The sequence below is a fragment of the Gorilla gorilla genome, chromosome 2 (genome assembly GCF_029281585.2).
Source record: "Gorilla gorilla gorilla isolate KB3781 chromosome 2, NHGRI_mGorGor1-v2.1_pri, whole genome shotgun sequence".
In the NCBI taxonomy this organism is placed as follows: domain Eukaryota; kingdom Metazoa; phylum Chordata; class Mammalia; order Primates; family Hominidae; genus Gorilla; species Gorilla gorilla.
The window spans coordinates 42,957,259-42,977,522 of record NC_086017.1 but is presented as its reverse complement, the minus strand read 5'-3'; the positions used below and the strand labels follow the sequence as shown (position 1 = coordinate 42,977,522).

The window sequence follows — 20,264 nt, the reverse complement described above, 5'->3', positions numbered from 1 at the left end:
TGATATTATTAGCCCTGCTTTACCAACAAAGAAACTAAGTTCAGAGAGGTTAAGTAATTTGCCCACAGTTACACAGACAGTAAGTGGCAGAGCTGGAATTCCAACTCAAGTGTACTTCCTCCAGAGCCCTTGTTCTTTAATACTGAACTAGAATTGCAGAGCTTGGAAAGGACTTCACAGTGCAAGGACACGGAATTGGTACTCCAGGCATGAAAAGAAGCCAGGCACGGTGGCTCATGTCTGTAATTCCAGCATTTTGGGAGGTCCAGGAAGGTAGATTGCTTGATCCCAGAACTTCAAGACCTGCCTGGGAAACGTGGTGAGACCCTGTCTCTACAAAAAATACAAAAATTAGCCGGGTGTGGTGGCGCACGCCTGTAGTCCCAGCCACTTGGTAGGCTGAGACGGGAGAATTGCTTGAGCCCAGGAGGCCAAAGCTGCAGTAAGCCGTGATCGCGCCCCACTCCAGCCTGGGTGACAGAGTGAGACCCTGTCTCAAAAAAAACAAAAACAAAACAAAAAAACAACCCCCAAACCAAAAAACAAAAACCTAAGAAAGAAAAGCCAGTAACTGATACTTTCTCAATGTCTCAATGAAATGTCCTTTCTGATACTTTCTCAATCTCTCAAGGAAATGTCCAGTAGGAAAGGAGAAAGGAGTGAACAAATAGAATTTTGGCTACTTTGTTATACAATGTAAAAAGGCTTTTTGGAACACCAAGGCACAAACTAAGGTTATTTAAAAAAAAAAATTTTTTTTTTTTGATACAGAATTTCGCTGTTATTGCCCAGGCTGGAGCGCAATGGCTCGATCTCGGTTTACTGCAACCTCCACCTCCCGGGTTCAAGCGATTCTCCTGTCTCAGCCTCCTCAGTAGCTGGGATTACAGGCGCCTGCCACCACGCCCGGCTAATTTTTGTATTTTTAGTAGAGACGGGGTTTCATCATACTGGTCAGGCTGGTCTGGAACTCCTGACCTCAGGCGATCCGCCCGCCTCGGCCTCCCAAAGTGCTGGGATTACAGGCGTGAGCAGGATTTTCATTCTAACAAGTTCCAGGTGAGTTGATACAGTGGCTCCAGGGACCGACCACATTTTGCTAACCCCTGGCTTAGAGTTATTCAAAGAGCCCGTATATGAGACGCGGATTCCATCTAGGGCGTTTAGGTTTAATGATTAACAATTTCCCTCTTCTACTCTCTCAAGGCAGCCAGGGAACAGGGAGATCATGATTCATGTCCAATCCCCGAGGCGCGTTATCAAGCTGCTGAAAGCAGGCCCTCCGGACTGCAGTTCCAAAGGGTCCCTTCCGAGGGAAGACGCCTGCAAAACCCAGATAGTACTATCCTGGAGTCACGCGGCGGCGCGCAGCCTCCTAGCCGCCCCCACCCGCCCGGCTTGGCCACAGCAGGGCGGGGCGCGGGGCTGAGCAGGCGCGAGGGCTGGCTGCTGGGCCGACGAGGGGCGGTGCCAGGCCGTGGGTCCTTAGTCAAGTGACGCGAAGCGGCCGGCCTGGGCGCCGACTGCAGAGCCGGGAGGCTGGTGGTCATGCCGGGGTTCCTGGTTCGCATCCTCCCTCTGCTGCTGGCTCTGCTGCTTCTGGGCCCTACGCGCGCCTTGCGCGTAAGTCTGCGGGACCCGGGAACGGGGAGGCATTTCTAGGGGACAGGCTGGCGGGGAACCGGGCTGGGGTCGCAGCCACCCGCTGTCCCGCAGGGCGGGGAGCCTGAGCCCCGAAGTGCCCCCCAGCAGGCTTGCGGCCGGCGGAACGCAGGCAGTGGACCGGCCTTCCCGTCGGGGGCGGGCCGGGCGGGGCGCGCGTCCTTCCAGGCAGCTAGGTCGCTTGTGCGTTCCGCTCCGGCCGCCCTTTGCGCTTGGATCCACTTCCCCATCTGTAACGAGGTGTTGAGACGAGGTGCGTGTAAACATTTCCTAAGTTGGCTTTCCGGGAGGGGATTCCAAGTTGCGCGGGTTAGAGGGTGCCTCCGGCTCTGGTTTGGGGCGCCCTCGCTTTCGCAGTTCGTGCTCTGCGGAGCGCTCCGGAAGGAGAAAAATGGGGTCAGGACAGGCCCCTGCAGTGGGAACATTGGGTTATTTCCCCTCTGGGTGCTCTCCCTCTTTGTGCATCTTGTTCCTTTCTCACCACTCCCCGTCGCCTGCCCTTTGGCTTGGATTTTTCTTTGTATTTGTGAGACCCTTTTCCTTCGGCGTTTGGGGGTCCAGGTTGAGGGGGGGAATAGGCAGGCTGCCGGGGGATGCCATCGTTGATCGGGGGAGGGCTGGCGAGGCGAATAGGTGAGGTGCGGGGCGTGCACAGTTGGTGGGAGAGGAAGGACAGCTTCACTCGCTGCGTCCGAGCTGAGGCGACTGGCTGAGGGGCTCCGAAGCGCTGCCTGGGGAGGTTTGCATCACACCTGCGGAAAGGAGAGTGGGTAGTTGCAAGCTGCTCCTCTGCACGTTCCGCGGACCAACTTTGGTTCCTCCAGGGTGTAGGTGGGCTGAGCCTGCAGTATGCTTTAAGTAAGAGCTGGTAGCATTTGACACCGTTGACTTGTAAGTTACACCCTTTAATAACGCTTTCAATAACGTGCCTAGGGCAGAGAACAGTGGTACATTTATCTACAACCAAGATTGAACATCTTAAGTATTTGGAAAACAGCTGCTGAAAATGTTTGCATTTTGGGAAAAAGTCAGCACAGATTATTTGCTGCTCCCTCTTCACCACGTCTGTGGTTCCCCTACCCCAGTATGTAGACAGAATTTTCTTGTCCAGAAGGCCCGTAGGACCTTAGGAGTCAGAGCTAGCCAGCTGTGAGAACCACTGGGGAAGGTGGAACTGGGGCACAGTTCAGGAGAACAGTGGCAGGGTAAGGGGCTAGGGGAAAGGCAGATCTTAACCAGTATCTGGGAGTGGGGGTAGGGAGAGAGAGAAGGATTTATGAACCAGGAACAGGTGGACAGGGTCAATCTGTCTGATGTGAGCTCATCAGTCTTGTGCAGCGTCATTGGGTCAGGGTGGGTGCCCTGTGGCTGCCATACCTGAGGCCCACACAGGGAGGCTGGCATCACCCCAGGATTCTCATTTCAGGTGCCTAGGTGTCCCTCTTGGGCTTCTGTGCCCACAGCTAAAGAAAGATACCAGCAGTCTAGCTTTCCATTATCTCCTTGTTTACATTTCTTTAGGGTTCACGCCATTCTCCTGCCTCAGCCTCCCGAGTAGCTGGGACTACAGGCGCCCGCCATCACACCCGACTAATTTTTGTGTGTGTGTGTGTATTTTTAGTAGAGACGGGGTTTCACCATGTTAGCCAGGATGGTCTCGATCTCCTGACCTCGTGACCCAGCGGTTCTCAAATTTTTAACTAAATTTTAGCTGTCCTAGAAATTAAGAGAATATTCCTTCTTTTTTTTTTTTTTTTTTTTTTTGAGACAGAGTCTCGCTCTTTCGCCCAGGCTGGAGTGCAGTGGCACGATCTTGGCTCACTACAACTTCCACCTCCCAGGTTCAAGTGATTCTCCTGCCTCAGCCTCCGGAGTAGCTGGGATTACATGCATCCGCCACCATGCTTGGCTAATTTTTGAATTTTTAGTAGAGACAGGGTTTTACCATGTTGGCCAGGCTGGTCCTGAACTCCTGACCTCAGGTAATCTGCCTGCCTCAGCCTCCCAAAGTGCTGGGATTATAGGCGTCAGCCACTGTGCCCAGCCCTAGAGAATATTTTAAACTATTTATTAAGAAACACTACATCATTACACATTAATAAACAATATATATATTTGAAAAACAATAGTATTTCTCCCCAAATTTTAGGGTGAAGAGTTGCACTGTTTTACATTTCTGCAAATCTCTTTCAATGTCTCTTAATAGAAGACAGTCAAATTTTCATGTTTATTTCTGCATTAAATCTGTTGCCATATCACATGTCACATAGCCTCTGGAAGACTCCACCTTCAGGACAGAGTGAGAATGGAAAAGGCAGTAATGGCTTGGAATTATAATAAAAATAGTTTTGACTAATTGGACCCCTGAAGGGCTCTCTCCAGACCACACTTTGAATACCGCTGATTTGGAATGTTTTTATAAAACAAGTACACGCTCACTGTAGAGAAACTTTAAACGTATAGAACATGTGGTAAGAAAATGAAAACTGCCCATCATGTCGCAATGCTGTGAGTTTCTTTTTGAATAATAAAGTATAGCTAGCAACTGACTGGTATTTGAGTGGCTTGGATTCAAGGTGGGTTGGGCAGATGTAAGTGGCCTTTGAGTTTTGAATGGGTACAAGGACGCTCTAATATCCCACAAAGCTGATGCTGGTTCCTGGTTGCAGGCGGAGTTGACCTGGAAACCTCTCCTTGGCCACTGTCCTTTCTAAGGAACTCATTTCCAGAGTCCACCAGCACAGAACTGGTGGGGGAGCCTACTAGGAGCAGAGAAAATGGCCATCTTCAGGCAGCTGTCCCTAGGTGCGAAGGCCACCCTGGCTGCTGTCACTGTCTTCGTGTCCATGATCGCCTCCCGCTCGTATCTGGCAGAGAGCCTTGAGCTCAGGGCCTGGCGTTGGCTGCTTCGCTTGCAGCTTGCCCTGTTTGTCAACTCGCTCTTGCTCATTGGCTCCCTCTACATTTGGCGCAGCACAGTGAGCAACCTCTGCCACTCCCCAGCTGCAGAGTCAACCTGTTTTCAGCTTTGGAAGGTGGTGGTTCTGGCATTTCTGGCCCTGGCCCATTCCAGTTTCTTTACCATGTTCTTTTTAGTGGCCGAAGAGCCCTATCTCTTTTCCTTGGCGGCCTACTCCTGCCTGGGTGCTTACATCATCATGCTCTTCTTCCTCTGCATCCTCAGCGGCATGGAGCAGGCCTACCAGCTCTTGGCCTGGCGCAGTGGTAGGGTCGTGGGCAGCCTTGACAAGACAAGGAAGCTCGTGCTCAGGCCTGCCCTGGCAGTGGGAGTGACTGCTGTGCTCAGCGTGGCCGGGATTCTGAATGCCGCGCAGCCCCCGGCTGTGAAAACTGTGGAGGTGCCCATCCATCAGCTGCCTGCCTCAATGAACAACCTCAAGATCGTGCTCCTCTCAGACATTCACTTGGGCCCCACAGTGGGCAGGACCAAGATGGAAATGTTTGTGAGGATGGTGAATGTGCTGGAACCAGACATCACGGTGATTGTGGGTGACCTCTCCGACTCAGAAGCCTCGGTCCTGCGGACGGCTGTCGCTCCTCTGGGCCAGCTTCATTCACGTCTCGGTGCCTACTTCGTCACAGGCAATCATGAGTACTACACGTCAGATGTCAGCAACTGGTTTGCACTTCTGGAATCCCTGCATGTCCAGCCTCTTCATAATGAGAACGTGAAGATTTCCGCCACACGGGCCCAACGTGGTGGTGGTGGCAGTGGCGGTGGGAGTGAGGATGAGGACTGGATCTGCTTGGCCGGGGTGGACGATATTGAAGCAGACATCCTGCACTACTCTGGCCATGGCATGGATCTTGACAAGGCCCTGGAGGGCTGCAGCCCAGACCACACAATCATCTTGCTAGCTCACCAGCCCCTGGCTGCCAAGAGAGCTCTCCAGGCTCGGCCAGATATTAACCTGATCCTTTCTGGGCACACACATGCTGGGCAGATCTTCCCCTTGAACGTAGCAGCCTATCTCCTGAATCCCTTCTTTGCTGGTCTCTACCAGGTGGCACAGGCTACATTCGTGTATGTCAGCCCAGGCACAGCCTACTACGGGATACCCATGAGGCTGGGTAGCAGGGCCGAGATCACAGAGCTCATCCTGCAGCGGTCTCCCTGAACTGGCCCTGCCCTGTGCGCCTCTGCCCTGCCCTTGTCCTCGAACCTCCGTCCTGCTTCAGAGTGGTTTGCCTGCTTTTCCCCTCCAGCCTTGCCCACTCATCCTTGCCTACACACCCTTGGTCACAAGCCTGACTCAAACAGTGACTTATGGTGGGCCTGCCTGGCATGTTCAGGCTGGTTTAACTGTTTCCTTGGCCAGTTGCTTTTTTTGATGCACTTGTGAGATCACTAAGGTCACACATATGAGCACTCCCCTCTATTTTCCAGATGGTGTGGAATGGGGACCTTCTCCTGCAGAGCTCCCAGGGATGAACCTCCCCTCGGGGTTGCTAGAAAGGAATACCTCTAGAAGGTGGGGCCGGGGAGGAGCAGGAGCATTTTTCTCCTGGTGTTTTAAAATTGTCTTTAGGACTTAAGTGGTTTCCAGAATCATTGATCCAGAGCCTTTCTGGGGAAGGGGCAGTGTTGCCACCAGGGGTAGGTAATTTGGGAGAACAGGCAAGATGGAAGGGCCCTCTGGCTGCTAGAGAAGAATATTTTCTTTTCCTCTGATTCTATCAGGATCACCTCTATTGAGGGCATCAGCAAAATCTACTGGAATGCAAAGCTCCTCCTGTTCCAGGCCTTGAGGGATGCTATTTAACTGTCTGTGCTCCTGGGCCTTTGGGGGCAAGGTCAGGGGAGAAGAACGGTGGGCGCCATGGTCGGTGATGGTGAGAACATGGCTGCTTAGGAATTCAGAGGGCTTTGCCTCCCTTGTCTCATTTTATACAACCCTTCGGGGAGCTCATTGGGGACAGGCTGCTTTTCAAGGCAAAGAGAGATAGGGCACAGGCAGTATGACAAGATGTGTAGGAGATTTGGGGCTAGAAACCAGGTCTTGTACCTCCCAGTAAAAGCGGTGCTTTTCCACCATGTGGTCATTAAGTAGCTGCATCTGTTGCAGGTGAGTGCAGGATTCAAATGCAGTTCACCAATTCACAGTGCAAAGAGAACGAACAAGGGCCTAGGACCCCATGCTCTTTCAAAGTGGTTTGCTTGAGGCTGATTTCACCTTACCCATACCTACATGGACCGGAGCCTGGAAGGGAGTCAGCTAGTTTCAGTGTAGGATGTCTTACATTTGAAGAAGAGTCAGGAAACTGGAACCCTCTACCTCCGACCCCAGGTTTGAGTTCGATTTTTCTGTGAGCAGCTGGGTTCACTCTGTCAGTGGGAGAGATGAGGCCTGCATGGGAGTGGCAGTGCTGTGTGCCTCTGGCAGGGCCTGCAGACTCCTCTCCGTGGGCCTGGCTGTGGAATGCAGAGACTGTTCTTCCTGCTAGGTGGCTTCCAACCCACTTGCCTGACCCTATAAAAGCTGCCCTTGGGCTCTGGCCATGAAATGATAGGGCCATCCCTGCTGGCTTCTAGACCCATAGAAAAACCAGGCAGGGATTATGATGTCTGAGTGACCCTGTTGGCCTGGCCCTTTTGCCAGAAGCAACAGATCCTTTGATCCTGAGATGGAGATAAGCACCCGTGTTAGAAAAGGCCTCACTGAGAAGACAGGGCTGGGCTGGTTTCCTGCTGGGTGATTTAGGCTTGTGATGGAAAGTCTTCCTCCGATGGGGAGTGAAGACATGGCTCTGACTGGAGAGGCTAACCCTGCTGCTCACTAGTAGGGCAGCGTTGGGTGGGTGACTTTCCCTCACTCAGCCTTGGTTTCCATCAACCCTAAAATGGGGATAATTATCGTATCTACCTCAAGATTGTTTTGTCAGGAGGGATCCATCAAGCCTTGTGCATGAGTTCCACATGGCACAGCGTGCACAGTAAACACTCAATGTTAATTTTTCAACGTTCCAGTGGAGCTTGCTAAGGAACTCTGTTGGGCACAGGTGCCCAGAGGATTCATGGAGCAGCCAGTCCTGGGGAATGTGAGTGGGTAGTGAGCTGCCTGCTGCTGGGGCAGGTGATGTGTCAAAGCAGCAACTGCTAGGGGTTTGCCTTCCTCCCCTCGTGCGCATTCTGGCAGGCAAAGGGGGTTTCTTCCTTTGCTCCTTGTCCTCCTGGCGTATAGTGGGGTTCTGGGGGATCTGGAGACCACCCTTTTTGTTCCCAGGCAGCCACGGTATTGACAGTGGGCCATCCCATGCAGTTTAAAATGTATCTTTGAGTTGAAATTTTGGTGGTTTCCTTATTCTTTTTTCTCTCTTCACTGTCCTTCCAAACTCACTTTTCTTGTGTCCTGACCGCATTTTGTGAATCATCCTTACTCCCTTTAAGTTCTCGCTTTGGATTTCACCAGGTGGGCTAGATGGTGCCATTTCACTTCCACTGTTTGATGCGGCTGGTAATGTTTGACTCACCTGTTACGTGTTATTTCACTGGTTTCTTGATTTTACATCTTTCTCATCAGTGACCTGGGCTTGATGAAATTAGCTTTCATTAAGTCCTTTTTTTTTTTTTTTTAAATTTTGCATCCTTACCTCTTTTCTTTCTCTTGAATGCCATCATTGTGTGGTCTTATGTACCCTTCATCCACTCTGAAGTCCTTGCTTGACTGATTGCTTTCTATTAGCAGAAAGAAAACAGGTCCATTCTATGTATCTGAGAAACAACATCAACACCCTCTCGTATGTGGTTTGTATTCCCTGACGCGGCGGACATTTTTGCAGCAGAAATTTCTCCATCACTGTCCAGATTCTGGCCCTGGTGGGCAGGTCTCCATGACACCTTTAGTCCCTCTGTTCAACATTCTTAAACCATTGACCTTTTTGTTTGTTTGTGGCTGGGGGAGGTGGTGAGAAACGTTACTTGAAGCTTGATCATTCTTTCAATTTCATTTCTTTCTTTATTTTTAATCTGTTAGATGCAAATTGAAATGCAATGCTTTTTGAAAATTAGCAATAGTGTCTGTAGTATATGATGCTGTCACAAAATCTCAATAAATTGATCCTGCTGCCATTCCTTCCAAATACCCATCCATGCTTTTCTTCCCCTCGTGTTTTGTTTGGTTTGTTTTAAACTTTTCGTACATGTACCTCTCTCCCAGCTTTAACAAGCATGACGAGACCATTCTGCCATCCTTTCTCAGCTACCCCTGCCCCACCCATACTCTTTATTTTTTGGCTGGAGTATATTAAGGTAAATCATAGAAAACATAATGTTACCCCAAAATTACTTCAGTATGAATCCTTTTTCAAAAAGCATAGCTATAGTGTCATTATCATATCCAATGAAATTAACAGTGATTCTTGAATATCATCTAATAGCTAGTTAGGAGATTTGGGGCTAGTAGCCAGATTTTTTACCTCTTTAAACAGAAGTGTTCTTTCCACTGTCTGAGTATTAAGTAGTTGTATCTGTCACAAACGAGTACAGAATTCAAATGCAATTAACTGTGTGAAGAGTTAGTGTTTAGTTTTTCCTGATTATCTCAACTATATTTTTTATTGTAGCAAAAAAATTACTATCTTAACCATTTTTTTTTGTTCTTTTTGTTGTTGTTGATCTTAACCATTTTTAAGTGAATAGTTCAACAGTGTTAGGTATATTCACATTGTTGTGAAATTGATCTAATTGATCTGTAGAACTTTTTCATCTTGCAAATCTATATACCCATTGAGCAACAAGGCTCCATTTCCCCCTTCCTCCAGCCCCTGGTGACCACAATTCTACTTTCTGTTTCTATGAATTTGACTGCTTTAGATACCTCGTATAAGTGAAATCATGCAGTTTTTATCTTTTTGTGGCGGGCTTATTTCAGTTAGTATAATGACCTTAAGGTTGTGGCACGTGACTGGATTTCTATCCTTTTTAAGGCTGGACTACAGTAATATTCTGTTGTATTTTCATGCCACATTTTGTTTATCCATGTTGAGCATGTTTTCATGGGCTTGTTGGCCACCTGTATACCTTCTTTGGAGAAATGTCTATTCAAGTCCTTTGCCTATCTTTAAATCAGGTTATTTAATTTATTGTTGTGGAGATGTAGGAGTTCTTTATATATTCTGGACATTAGCCCCTTATCAGATACGTAATTTGCAGATATTTTCTTCAGTTCCGTACATTGCCTTTTCACTGATTGTGACCTTTGATGCACAGAGTTTTAAAGTTTAATGCAGGCCCATTTCTCTATTTTTGCTTTTATTTTGGCATCATATCCAAGAAATCATTGCCAAGTTCAATATCATGTAGCTTTTTTTCCCATGTTTTCTTCTAGGAGTGTTATAGTTTTGGGTCTTATGTTTAGGTCTTTAACCCATATTGAATTAATTTTTGTGTATGGTGTAAGATAAGGGTCCAACTTCATTCTCTTGCCTGTGAATATCCAGTTTTCCCAGCACTGTTTTCTGAAGAAATTGTCCTTTTCTAACATCAACAGGTCTTGGCATCTTTGTTGAAAATCATTTGACCATATACACAAGAGTTTGTTTCTTGGTGTTCTATTCTCTCTCATTGCTCTATTTGTCTTTATGTCATTACCATGCTATTCTGATTACCATAGCTTTGCAATATGTTTTGAAATCAGGAGGTATGAGTCTTTCAACTTTGCTCTTCTTTTTCAAGACTTTTGTCTATTTGGTGTCTGTTGAGATTCCATATGAATTTTAGGATAAATTTTTCTATTTCTGCAAGAAATGCTATTGGGATTTTTATAGGGATTGTGTTGAATCTGTGAATCACTTTGGGTAGTATGAACATCTTAACAATATGAACCTTCCACTCCATGAACATAGGATGTTTTTTCCATTTGTTTGTGTCTTCTTTAATTTCTTTTTAACAGTGTTTTGTAGTTTTCAGTGTAGTCTTTCACCTTAGTTAGGCCTATTTCTAAGTATTTTATTCTTTTTGATGCTTTTATATATGGAATTTTTTGAAATTCCATTTAGGATTGTTCATTTTTAGTGTATAGAGAAGCAACTGATTTTGGTGTGTTGCTTTTTGTATCCTGCAACTTTGCTGAATTCATTTATTAGTTCTAACAGTTTGTGTGTGTGTGTGTGTGTGTGTGTGTGTGTGTGTAGTCTTTAGGGTTTCCTACATCTAAGATTATATCATCTGTGAATAGATCATTTTACTTCTCCTTTCTAATTTGAATGCCTTTTATTTCTTTCTTGCCTCGTTGCTCTGACTAGGACTTCCAAAACTATGTTGAGTAGAAGTGGCAAAAATAGACATCTTGCCTTGTTCCTGATCTTAGAGGAAAAGCTTGCAGTCTTTCACTATTGAATATGATGTTAGCTATGGGCTTTTCACATGTGGGCTTTATGATGTGGAGGTAGTTTTCTTCTATTTTGCATTTGCTGAGTTGTTGGTTTTTTTCAATCATGAAAGGGTATTGAATCTTGTCATGCTTTCTCTGCCTCAATTTAGATTATCATGTGGTTTTTGCCCTTCAATCTGTTAATTTGGTGTATTATATTGATTGATTTTTATATGTTAAACCATTCTTGCATTTTAGGAATAAATCCCACTTGATCATAGTATATAATCCTTTTAATGTACTGTTGAATTCAGTTCGCTAGTATTTTGTTGAGGATTTTTGCATCAGTATTCACCAGGAATATTACTGTTCTGTAGTTTTCTTGTAGTGTATTGTCTGGCTTTGGTATTAGGATAATATTGGTCTCATAGAATAAATTTAGAAATGTTCCTCCTCTTCAACTTTTGTAAGAGTTTCAGGAGGATTGGTATTAATTCTTCTTTAAATGTTTGGTAGAATTCTCCAGTGAAGCCATCTGGTTCTAGGTTTTTCTTTGAGTGTGTGTGTGTGTGCACGTGTGCATGCTGAGACATGGTCTTGCTCTGTCGCCGGGGCTGGAGTGCAGAGGCATAATCTTGGGTCACTGCAACCTCCACCTCCCAGGTTCAAGCGATTCTCCTTCCTCAGCCTCCCAAGTAGCCAGGACCACAGGCACACGCCACCACACCCGGCTAATTTTTGTATTTTTAGTAGAGACGGGGTTTCACCATGTTGGCCAGGCTGGTCTCAAACTCTTGACCTCAAGTGATCTGGCCGCTTCCCCCTCCCAAAGTGCTGGGATTACAGGCGGGAGCCACCGTACCCGGCCTCTTTGAGGTTTTTGATGACTGATTCAATCTTTTTAATAGCTATTGGTCTGTATAGATTTTCTGTTTCTTCATGATTCGGTCTTGGTGGGCTGGGTGTGTCTAGAAATTTATCCATATCTTCTAGGTTATCCAATTTGTTGGCATACAGTTGTTCATGCTATTCTCTTACAATCCTTTATTTCTGTGTCATCAGTTATAATGTCCCCTCTTCATTTCTGATTTATTTATATCTTTTTTTAAATCTAGTTAAGTTTGTCAATTTTGTTGATTTTTTTTTCAAAAACCAACTGTTTTTTTTCCTACTATCTTTCTATTCTCTTTTGTTTATTTCTGCTCTAACATTTTATTTCCTTTTGCTAGCTTTGGGTTTATTTTTTTCTTCTTATGGAATTGTCTTTTTATAGTTATTTTGTTTGAAACAGGATCTAAAAATAGGTCTATATTTTGCCTGTGGTGTATTTCTTCAGTCTCCTTAAGTCTATAACATCCCCTTTTCCTTATTTTTTGTCATTTATTTGTTCAAGTTATCTGGGTCATATGTCTTAAAATTTTATACATTTTAGATTTTGGTGTTATTTAACATGTTCATATTTTCTGTGAGCTCATAGAGCTAAAGCTCTCTAAAGGTTAGAGCTAGAGGCTGGATGGATTCAGGTTCAACTTTTTCGCTTTTTGGGTAGGAAGAATTCATTGCTTCACTGATATTAAGATTGACCTGTTGGTCCAGGTGTTGTCAGCTTGATCCCTCTGCTAGAAAATTCCGCATTGTCTTTCCATTTAATGTTTCAGCAGTCATTGGTGATTGTTGCCTAATGTCATTATTTCACTAAAGATTGCAAAATGGTGATTTGTAAAATTCTACCCTTTTTTTCCTGCATTTACTGGCTATGGATCCTTTACAAAGAACTCTCCTCATCGATTGTGTGGTTACTCTGAAAAAGCCTATAACAAAGGCAAGACAGATACCAGATTCTTTCACTTGATTCGTTAGTTTATGGCATAATGATCTGATACCACAGCAACCTCCAAGAATGACCAATAAGCTTTTCTTCTGGGTGGGTGAAATATTGTTAGGAATTTAGATATTTAGATATTTTAGATATCTGATGTTTTTTAGTTCATCAAAGTGTTACATCTTTTAATACTCAAAATAGCCCATCTTTGGCCAGTTGGGACCTTTTCATTTTTCATTTTTTACTTTTTAGAGTCTTAGTCTTGCTCTGTTGTTCAGGCTGGAGTGCAGTGGTGTGACTGTAACTCACTGCACTCTCAATTTCCTGGGCTTAAGCGATACACTCACTTTGGCCTCCAGGTAGCTAGGACTACAGGCATGCACCACCACCACCACTCCTGGCTCTTTTTTTTTTTTGGTAGAGACAGAGTCTCTCTTTGTTGCCCAGGCTAGTCTCAAACTCCTGGCCTCAAGCAGTCCTCAGCCTCCCAAAATGCTGGGATTACAGGTGTGAACCACTGCACTTGAGCTGGTTGGAGCCCTGTCATCTTGTCATTTTGATGAGACCCTAATAGTTTGTTTTTTTTTTTTTTTAATCTAGCCCTGTTTTGTACATCTTATGCCACAGACTTGGATTAACTAATTTCTTGAAGAAGCAGCTTTGGTTACTTTTAGTGGGAAATGTTTGCAGATCACAATTTAGGGGCTATATGGGTTAGATTGCTTAGATTAGATTGCTACCCGCTGATATCATTTCCAAACTGTGTCTTTGGGTATTGCTAGGAAATGCAATACTTTTTTAGAGAGAAAAAAATGATAAGTGTATACTAGTATTTACAATTCAAATAAGAGATTATGGATTTTATTGTTTTTTAATGGACTATATTTTTTAGAGTAGTTTTAGCCTTATAGCAAAATTGAGTGGAAGGTACAGAGATTTTCCTGTATCTCCTGATTATGGGGTTCTTAATTTTGTTTGATTTTATGTTTGTTTCTCTCTCTCTCTCTCTCTCTTTTTTTTTTTTTGAAACAGACTCTTGCTCTGTCACTCTGATTGGACTGCAGTGGCACCATCACTACTCACTGCAGCCTGAACCATTCTGGGCTCAAGCAATCCTCCCACCTCAGCCTCCCAAGTAGTTGGGACCACAGGCATGTGCCAGCATACCCAGCTAACTTTTGTTTATTTTTTATAGGGATGGGATCTCATTTTGTTGTCCAGGCTGGAACTTCTGGGGTCAAGCCATCCACCCGCCTCAGCCTCCCAAAGTGCTGGGATTACAGGCATGAGCCACTGCACCCAGCCTGTTTCTCTTTTACACCGAAAAAATTGGTTCTTAGTAACTTAATGTAGTTACTTACTTCTTTTATCCTACTACATATATAATAGAACCAAAATAGTAATGTCAATGTGGTTATTAAGATGAAGTCTACTGAATGCAGTTTGCTTTTGTTTTTTTCCCTGAATGCAGTTTAAGCTGTATTTTTATCCTTAGGCCAAATATGGTCAATGTAGTGTGGAAAGTTAGGTCTGTATGTTTTTAATTTTAAAGAAATTACATATTTTTTAATTTAATTTTTATTTTTTTAAACTGCACATTTACCTTTTCTCTGAGATGAGGGGGCACATTTAAATCTGTGCATGTCCAGAGTCCGTGAGGATTGGGAATCAGTCCAAAGCTGTGCTCGCTTCTCCTCTTCCATTGCGATTTGCCTTCTTTATCCAGTCTTTTGGAATGCTGAACAAAAATGTTTTTGGCACAAGGCAGGCATGAAAACATAAAGTTAATAAAAATCGAATGCATAAGCTAGAGCAGATTATCCACAGATTCTTCCATCTCCATATAGATTATCACCATTGCCTGCACCTGTTTTCCTTCTCCAGCCTATCTGATGGAATGGTGCTTCCATGACATGTGGTATTTGGAAGGCTCTTAGCTCTGATGTAATCAGGGTTTGACCCATAGTCACCTGAAATATTTCTTCTGTTTCTCTTTGTTCTATGAACTGAAGGGTCTGAGAAGCCCATGTTATGCAAATACCCTTCCATCCCCTTCCCTCTCCCCTTGCCTCTATCCATGTTCCCTCAGCCTCAGGGTGCTTGCAGGCTAAGAGGATTGGGTCTCTGGCATCCTGGAGCTGAACACCTCGTGTCAGGAATTCCCCAGGCCCTTGAGTCTCTGGGGTGAGTTGTAGGGGTGTGTAGGGTGCTGGGGATTAAGATCTGCTGAGTAGGTGCTTACCAGAGTTATACTGAAGGACCTGAAGACAGATCATCTTCACATAATCAGCATGACCCATAATCTGTGATGTCACTGAGCTTCTTTTATTTCTGTAGTCAAGGAATGTGCACAAGTAATGCAAATATAATTACTTTTAGTCCTGAGGATTAGGGAACTTGGGGGATGTTCACATTACCTGATGATGTCAATATTGTGTTATGTTTAATTGTTTAAAAAAAGAGATGCTTATTTATTACTGAAATAATCTAAACTGAATAAATAACTTTTTAAAAAATTACATTGGCCAGTATTAGGTTCCTGATACATATTTGGTGTTTTGTTTGTGCTGCTGGGTTTTTTTCCCTCCAGTATTGGATGCGTTAACGGGGAGCCTTGAGAAGTTATGAATTTTGGTTTGTTCGGAATTGCTTTTTATAAGTTTTCTGTGACCTCATGCACTAAATACTGATGCTACCACACTCCTGCAAGTATGAAATAAAAGTATGTCTCTTCAGTATTGCATTCCTGCGCCAATTCATTTAGAAGGGTAGAATTTGCACACAGGTGAAATCTTGCATTATTCGCATTTGGGGGGAATACACTCTGAAGGCAGTTTTCTCTCTCTCTGTCTCCTTTTTCCTCCTTTCTTCCTCCTATTACCACTTTTTTTTTTTTTTTTTTTTGAGACGGAGTTTCAGTCTTGTTGCCCAGGCTGGAGTGCAGTGGCGCGATCTTGGCTCACTGCAACCTCTGCCTCTCAGGTTCAAGGGATTCTTCTGCCTCAGCCTCCAAGTAGCTGGGATTACAGGCATGTGCCACCACACCCAGCTAATTTTTGTATTTTTAGTATAGATGAGGTTTTGCCATGTTGGTCAGGCTGGTCTCGAACTCCTCACCTCAGGTGATCCACCTGCCTCAGCCTCCCAAAGTGCTGGGATTACAGGCGTGAGCCACTGTACCTGGCCTATTCCCACTTTTTTTGATCGCCTTCTGTCAGTAGTGCCACAGCTCAGAGGAAGCTCAAAGGAAGCTGGGTCTTTTTTTTAGGTCCGTAACTTTTGAGAGGGGTCATCTTGGGTCCATGAAGTGGACTGTCCCTGTTTACTTTGGCTGTGACAATTGTGTCACAATGATGAACTGTCTTTTAAGTGATACTGCTTCTGCAGCTGTCCATCTTGATCCCCTCTCTGTGGCTTTTCTAGGTTTTTGTTTCAGAGACATGTCCCCTGCTCTCCTGGTTCAAATAACATGGTGGTGTTCATCTCTCAGACCATGACAGTCCATGAATGCACAGACAGTCCAGGTCTCGTGTGATACAGCAGGGCAGTGGACACAGCCCCGGGCAAGAGGGAGAATATACTGCTGTCCTGCCCACTCACGAACTGTTTTCAATCCTTTTTATCAGTAGGATTTGAAAAGATTAGAACATTAATCGCAAACCAAATATCAGAGGCTGTGTTGTTCTGTCCCAGTGGTAATCCCATACCTACGTGGTAGCTGCTTTTGGAGCTACTACTCGGTTAATTAAGTGGCCACCATCATGTACCATGATCTGTTTTTTCTGGCAGAGGCTCATGGGCGATTTGAATGAACATGATGGAAATGATCTTTAAGTCTTTGTGGAGGGGGCACTAATAGCTACAATTCCCAGAGGATTGTGGTCTTGCTTCAGATTTATCTTGAGTGGGAGTGGGGAGTGGGCAGTTCCAGAGCTTCCACTTGATCCATGATGGCTCCTACTCATGATGAGGGTTCTGCAGGCCATTATGTAAAACCATCCCACTTTGAACTCATAGCCAGGGAAATACCCGTGTGATGGATCCTCTGATTTGTTGGACTCTCTGTGAAAAGGACTGGGGCCAAGGCTCCCATTATTCCTGGCCTCCCTAAGAGTGAGAAGGGAGAGTGATGGCATTTCAGGTTCCCTGGTGCTACCATGTCAGTTCAGACTGTATCCAATAGTCCTCAGAAGGTGGTGGCCTTGGGGTGCTCCTTTTCTTAGGACACAGTTACCCTGAGTCTTGTTGGGAAGGATTGGAGGAATATTTACTGTGTGGACTTGGGGTGGTAATGCAGGATCCTTCCTCAAGGGGATCCATCCAACCTTCCGTCAAATTTTGTTGACTATATGTTAGAGAACTGGCTCAAAGCTGGGAACTGGATGAAGGAATCTCAATTTTCCATGTAGTTGTTGACATCAGCCTTTTGCTCACAAGTTTTTAAACATGTCAAGCAGTACTCTTGCTGATTGCCTGGCCATCTCACCCCACAGAAACGTGTGGCTTATGAGCCACTGCATAAGGTCACTCCTGGTCCACAGGTCAGCACACCCTGGTTGCCACTGTGACCTTGCTGGTTGTTGTGGTAATTGTAAGCGTTCCCATGTTGGTTATGCCAGAACCTCATCATCCCCAGCGACACTAGGGCACCCCTTGCCTGCAGAGGATGGCCCCACTTGGGGGGCTTCCCAAATATGCCAGGGCCCTCCTCACCAGTGCCTTCCTTCCTGAAGGGAGAGTTCTCTGGGCTCACCTGGGGAATAGAGCCAGGTAGTGGGGTCTCTGGTCACCCTTTTTACATTCCCACCTCTTGAGCCATTCCATACCTTTCTCAGGATGCCAAGGCAGTCCTGGCATCCTCACCTCATTTCCTGTAGACCAGCGTCATGTCTAGGTTCCAAGGATCCTCCCAACAGCATAGGGACTGGGCTCTTACCAATAGAATATGGGTCATGGGAGAATACACCCTACCAGTAACTTCCCCATATCCGGCCTGGGATTTTCCCCCTCAAGATCCATTCCCAGTGACCCCCATGGTTAGGTCTTACTTTTCTGGCCTGAGATGTGAGTCTCTTTAAACATTGCCACAGAAGCCTCTGATATTCATAGGATGCCCTGAGTGGATGGCTCACCTAAGCCCATCAAACCGTCACTGTCTTCAAAGCTTCCAAATCTGTTAATAAAAGCCAGCTAACCTCACACTCCTTTCAATGACCAGTGACCCCCACCTCTGCCCCGCTCCAGGGGTGGAGCCAGTGCAGATACCGACTGCTCCCCGTCTCTCCATGCCTCCTCCCGGTCCCACAGAGTTGAGGGCCTTGGTATTTGTCTTTGAGGCGTTACCGCCCCACTTAGCACCAGCTATAAGGTTCTTGCTATTTGACATTCATGAGACAACAAGGTGCAGACTCACATCCTGATGATCTGCTGTTGAGGCCACTCCTAGTACCAAGGTCATACTTTGGGTCCCTCTAGAAGCAGAACATTGGGTGCAAGTGGTTTGAGAAGTGATCCAAGAGCATAGGAGCAAGGGACAGCCTGGGTCAGAATGCATATTGTAGTTATCACTCTGGGAACCGGGACATGATTCTTCTGAGACCTCCTGAAAAGTGCACAAAGTGTCTCCAGAATTATTTGCCTAAAAAACAAGAGAATGCAGTTCTCCACCCTCTTTGTCCCTCATTGGCTGAAGGTTGCCCTCAGGGGCATGGACTGCCTGGTGCTCCTGGACTTCTGGGCTGAACCCGTTCCCCCAGTGTTGGGGCAGGAAGGCAAAAAGACATGAGATCTGAGTGTGAGTTGAGACAATCAGCACAAAGCATACTGAGCTTGCACAAGACCATTCACAGAGCTACAGATGATGTAGGCATGTTTTTAAAAACTTTTAAAGACCAGGCGCGGTGGCTCACGTCTGTAATCCCAGCACTTTGGGAAGCTGAGGCGGCGGATTACCTGAGGTCAGGAGCTCCAAACCAGCCTGGCCAACGTGGTGAAACCCCGTCTCTACTAAAAATACAAAAATTAGCCGGGTGTGGGGGCAGGAGGCTGAGGCAGGAGAATTGCTTGAACTGGGGAGGCGGAGGTTGCAGTGAGCTGAGACTGTGCCATTGCACTCCAGCCTGGGCCACAAGAGTGAAACTCCATCTCAAAAAACAAACAAACAACAACAAAAAAAAACAGTTTTCAGGCTGGGCACAGTGGCTCACGCCAGTAATCCCAGAACTTTGCGATTGTGAGGTGGGAGAATTGCTTGAGGCCAGCAGTTGGAGACCAGCCTGGGCAACATAGTGAGATCCTATCTCTACAGAAAATTTGAGAATTATTAACTGAGCATGGTGGCTCACCCCTGTGGTCCCATCTACTTGGGAACAGAGGTGGGAGGATCGCTTGAGCCCAGGAGGTCAAGGCTGCAGTGAGCCATGATCATGCTGCTGCACTCCAGCCAGAGCAACTGTGCAAGAACAAAAACAAAAACTCTCTCCTCTGCCTTCTCTTTTCACCCTATATCCCTCCCGAAGTGCTGGGATATCCATCGGAGATCATTTCACAATGGCAAGGGCTACATACTCTCCAGAGCTGCATAACGTTTGATCATGTATGTGTATTTGTATATATACAAACATGCATGTACAATACACATACAATATAAACCGTAATTCATTTTATCAGTCTGCATTTTTATTTGTGTCAACATTTTGCTAGGAAAATTTTTCAGAGAGAGTTGAAAGATTATACCATTAACATATTACTATCAGTCCATTCCTCCATCTGTCTATCAATTCATCTTATTTTTTGGATGCATTTCAAAATAAGTTGCAGATATCAATGCCCTCCTCTTGCTAAAATAATACTTCAGTAGGCATATCGTTAACTAGCAGTCAGTGTTTGTTAGTAGCCCCTTTTTCTCCCAAGGTAAAATTTACATACAATGAAATGCACATATCTTAAACGTACCATTTGATGAGTTTTAACAAATGCCTACACCTGCATAATCCAAAACCCTTATCTAGCTATGGAATATTACCATTACCCCAGAAAGTTCCCTCACGTCCCTTCCCAGGCAATACCTACCTCTACTCTCCCAGAGTTAACTATTCTGATTTTTTCTTCCACCATAGATTAGATTTGCCTTTCCCAGGACTTCATATAAATAGGTTCATGCAGTATGAACCCAATTGTGTAAGGCTTCTTTCTCTCAACATTTTTGAGATTTATCTACATTATTACAAATACCAGTAATTTGTTCTTTTTTATTGCTGAGTAGTAGTCTATCATATACATATGCCATAGTTTGCTGAGGCAGGAGAATCGCTTGAACCCAGGAGTTCAAGACTGCCATGAGATATGATTGAGCCATTGCACTCCAGCCTGGGTGACGGAGCAAGACCCTGTATCCAAAAAATCTTAAAAAATTATAATAGTAAAAAGTAATAAAAATAAAAGAATTA

At 45.3% G+C, this 20,264-nt stretch overlaps 2 protein-coding genes across 5 annotated transcripts in view; both read left to right on the top strand.

Annotated features, from left to right (window-relative positions):
* The first annotated feature begins 1,291 nt into the window (after positions 1 to 1,291).
* Positions 1,292 to 20,264, top strand: part of GLB1 (galactosidase beta 1) — a 139,881-nt gene continuing 120,908 nt past the window's right edge. The window contains exon 1 of one of the 4 annotated variants that reach the window (XM_004033810.5): positions 1,292 to 1,623. In XM_004033810.5, the coding sequence (XP_004033858.4) occupies positions 1,549 to 1,623 (75 nt within the window). In that variant the 5' untranslated portion in view covers positions 1,292 to 1,548. Of the gene's footprint in view, positions 1,624 to 1,794; positions 1,916 to 20,264 lie in introns of those variants that run through there. The other 3 variants (XM_055383408.2, XM_004033811.5, XM_063703673.1) reach the window with 3 other exon arrangements.
* Positions 1,855 to 15,559, top strand: TMPPE (transmembrane protein with metallophosphoesterase domain). The gene is made up of 2 exons (XM_055383409.2): positions 1,855 to 1,915; positions 4,332 to 15,559. The coding sequence occupies exon 2, from the start codon at positions 4,440 to 4,442 to the stop codon at positions 5,799 to 5,801; it is 1,362 nt and encodes a 453-aa protein (XP_055239384.1). The 5' UTR covers positions 1,855 to 1,915; positions 4,332 to 4,439; the 3' UTR covers positions 5,802 to 15,559.

Excerpts from the sequence above, each read along its gene's own strand:
- TMPPE (XM_055383409.2), top strand. The coding sequence starts at position 4,440 with ATGGCCATCTTCAGGCAGCTGTCCCTAGGTGCGAAGGCCACCCTGGCT.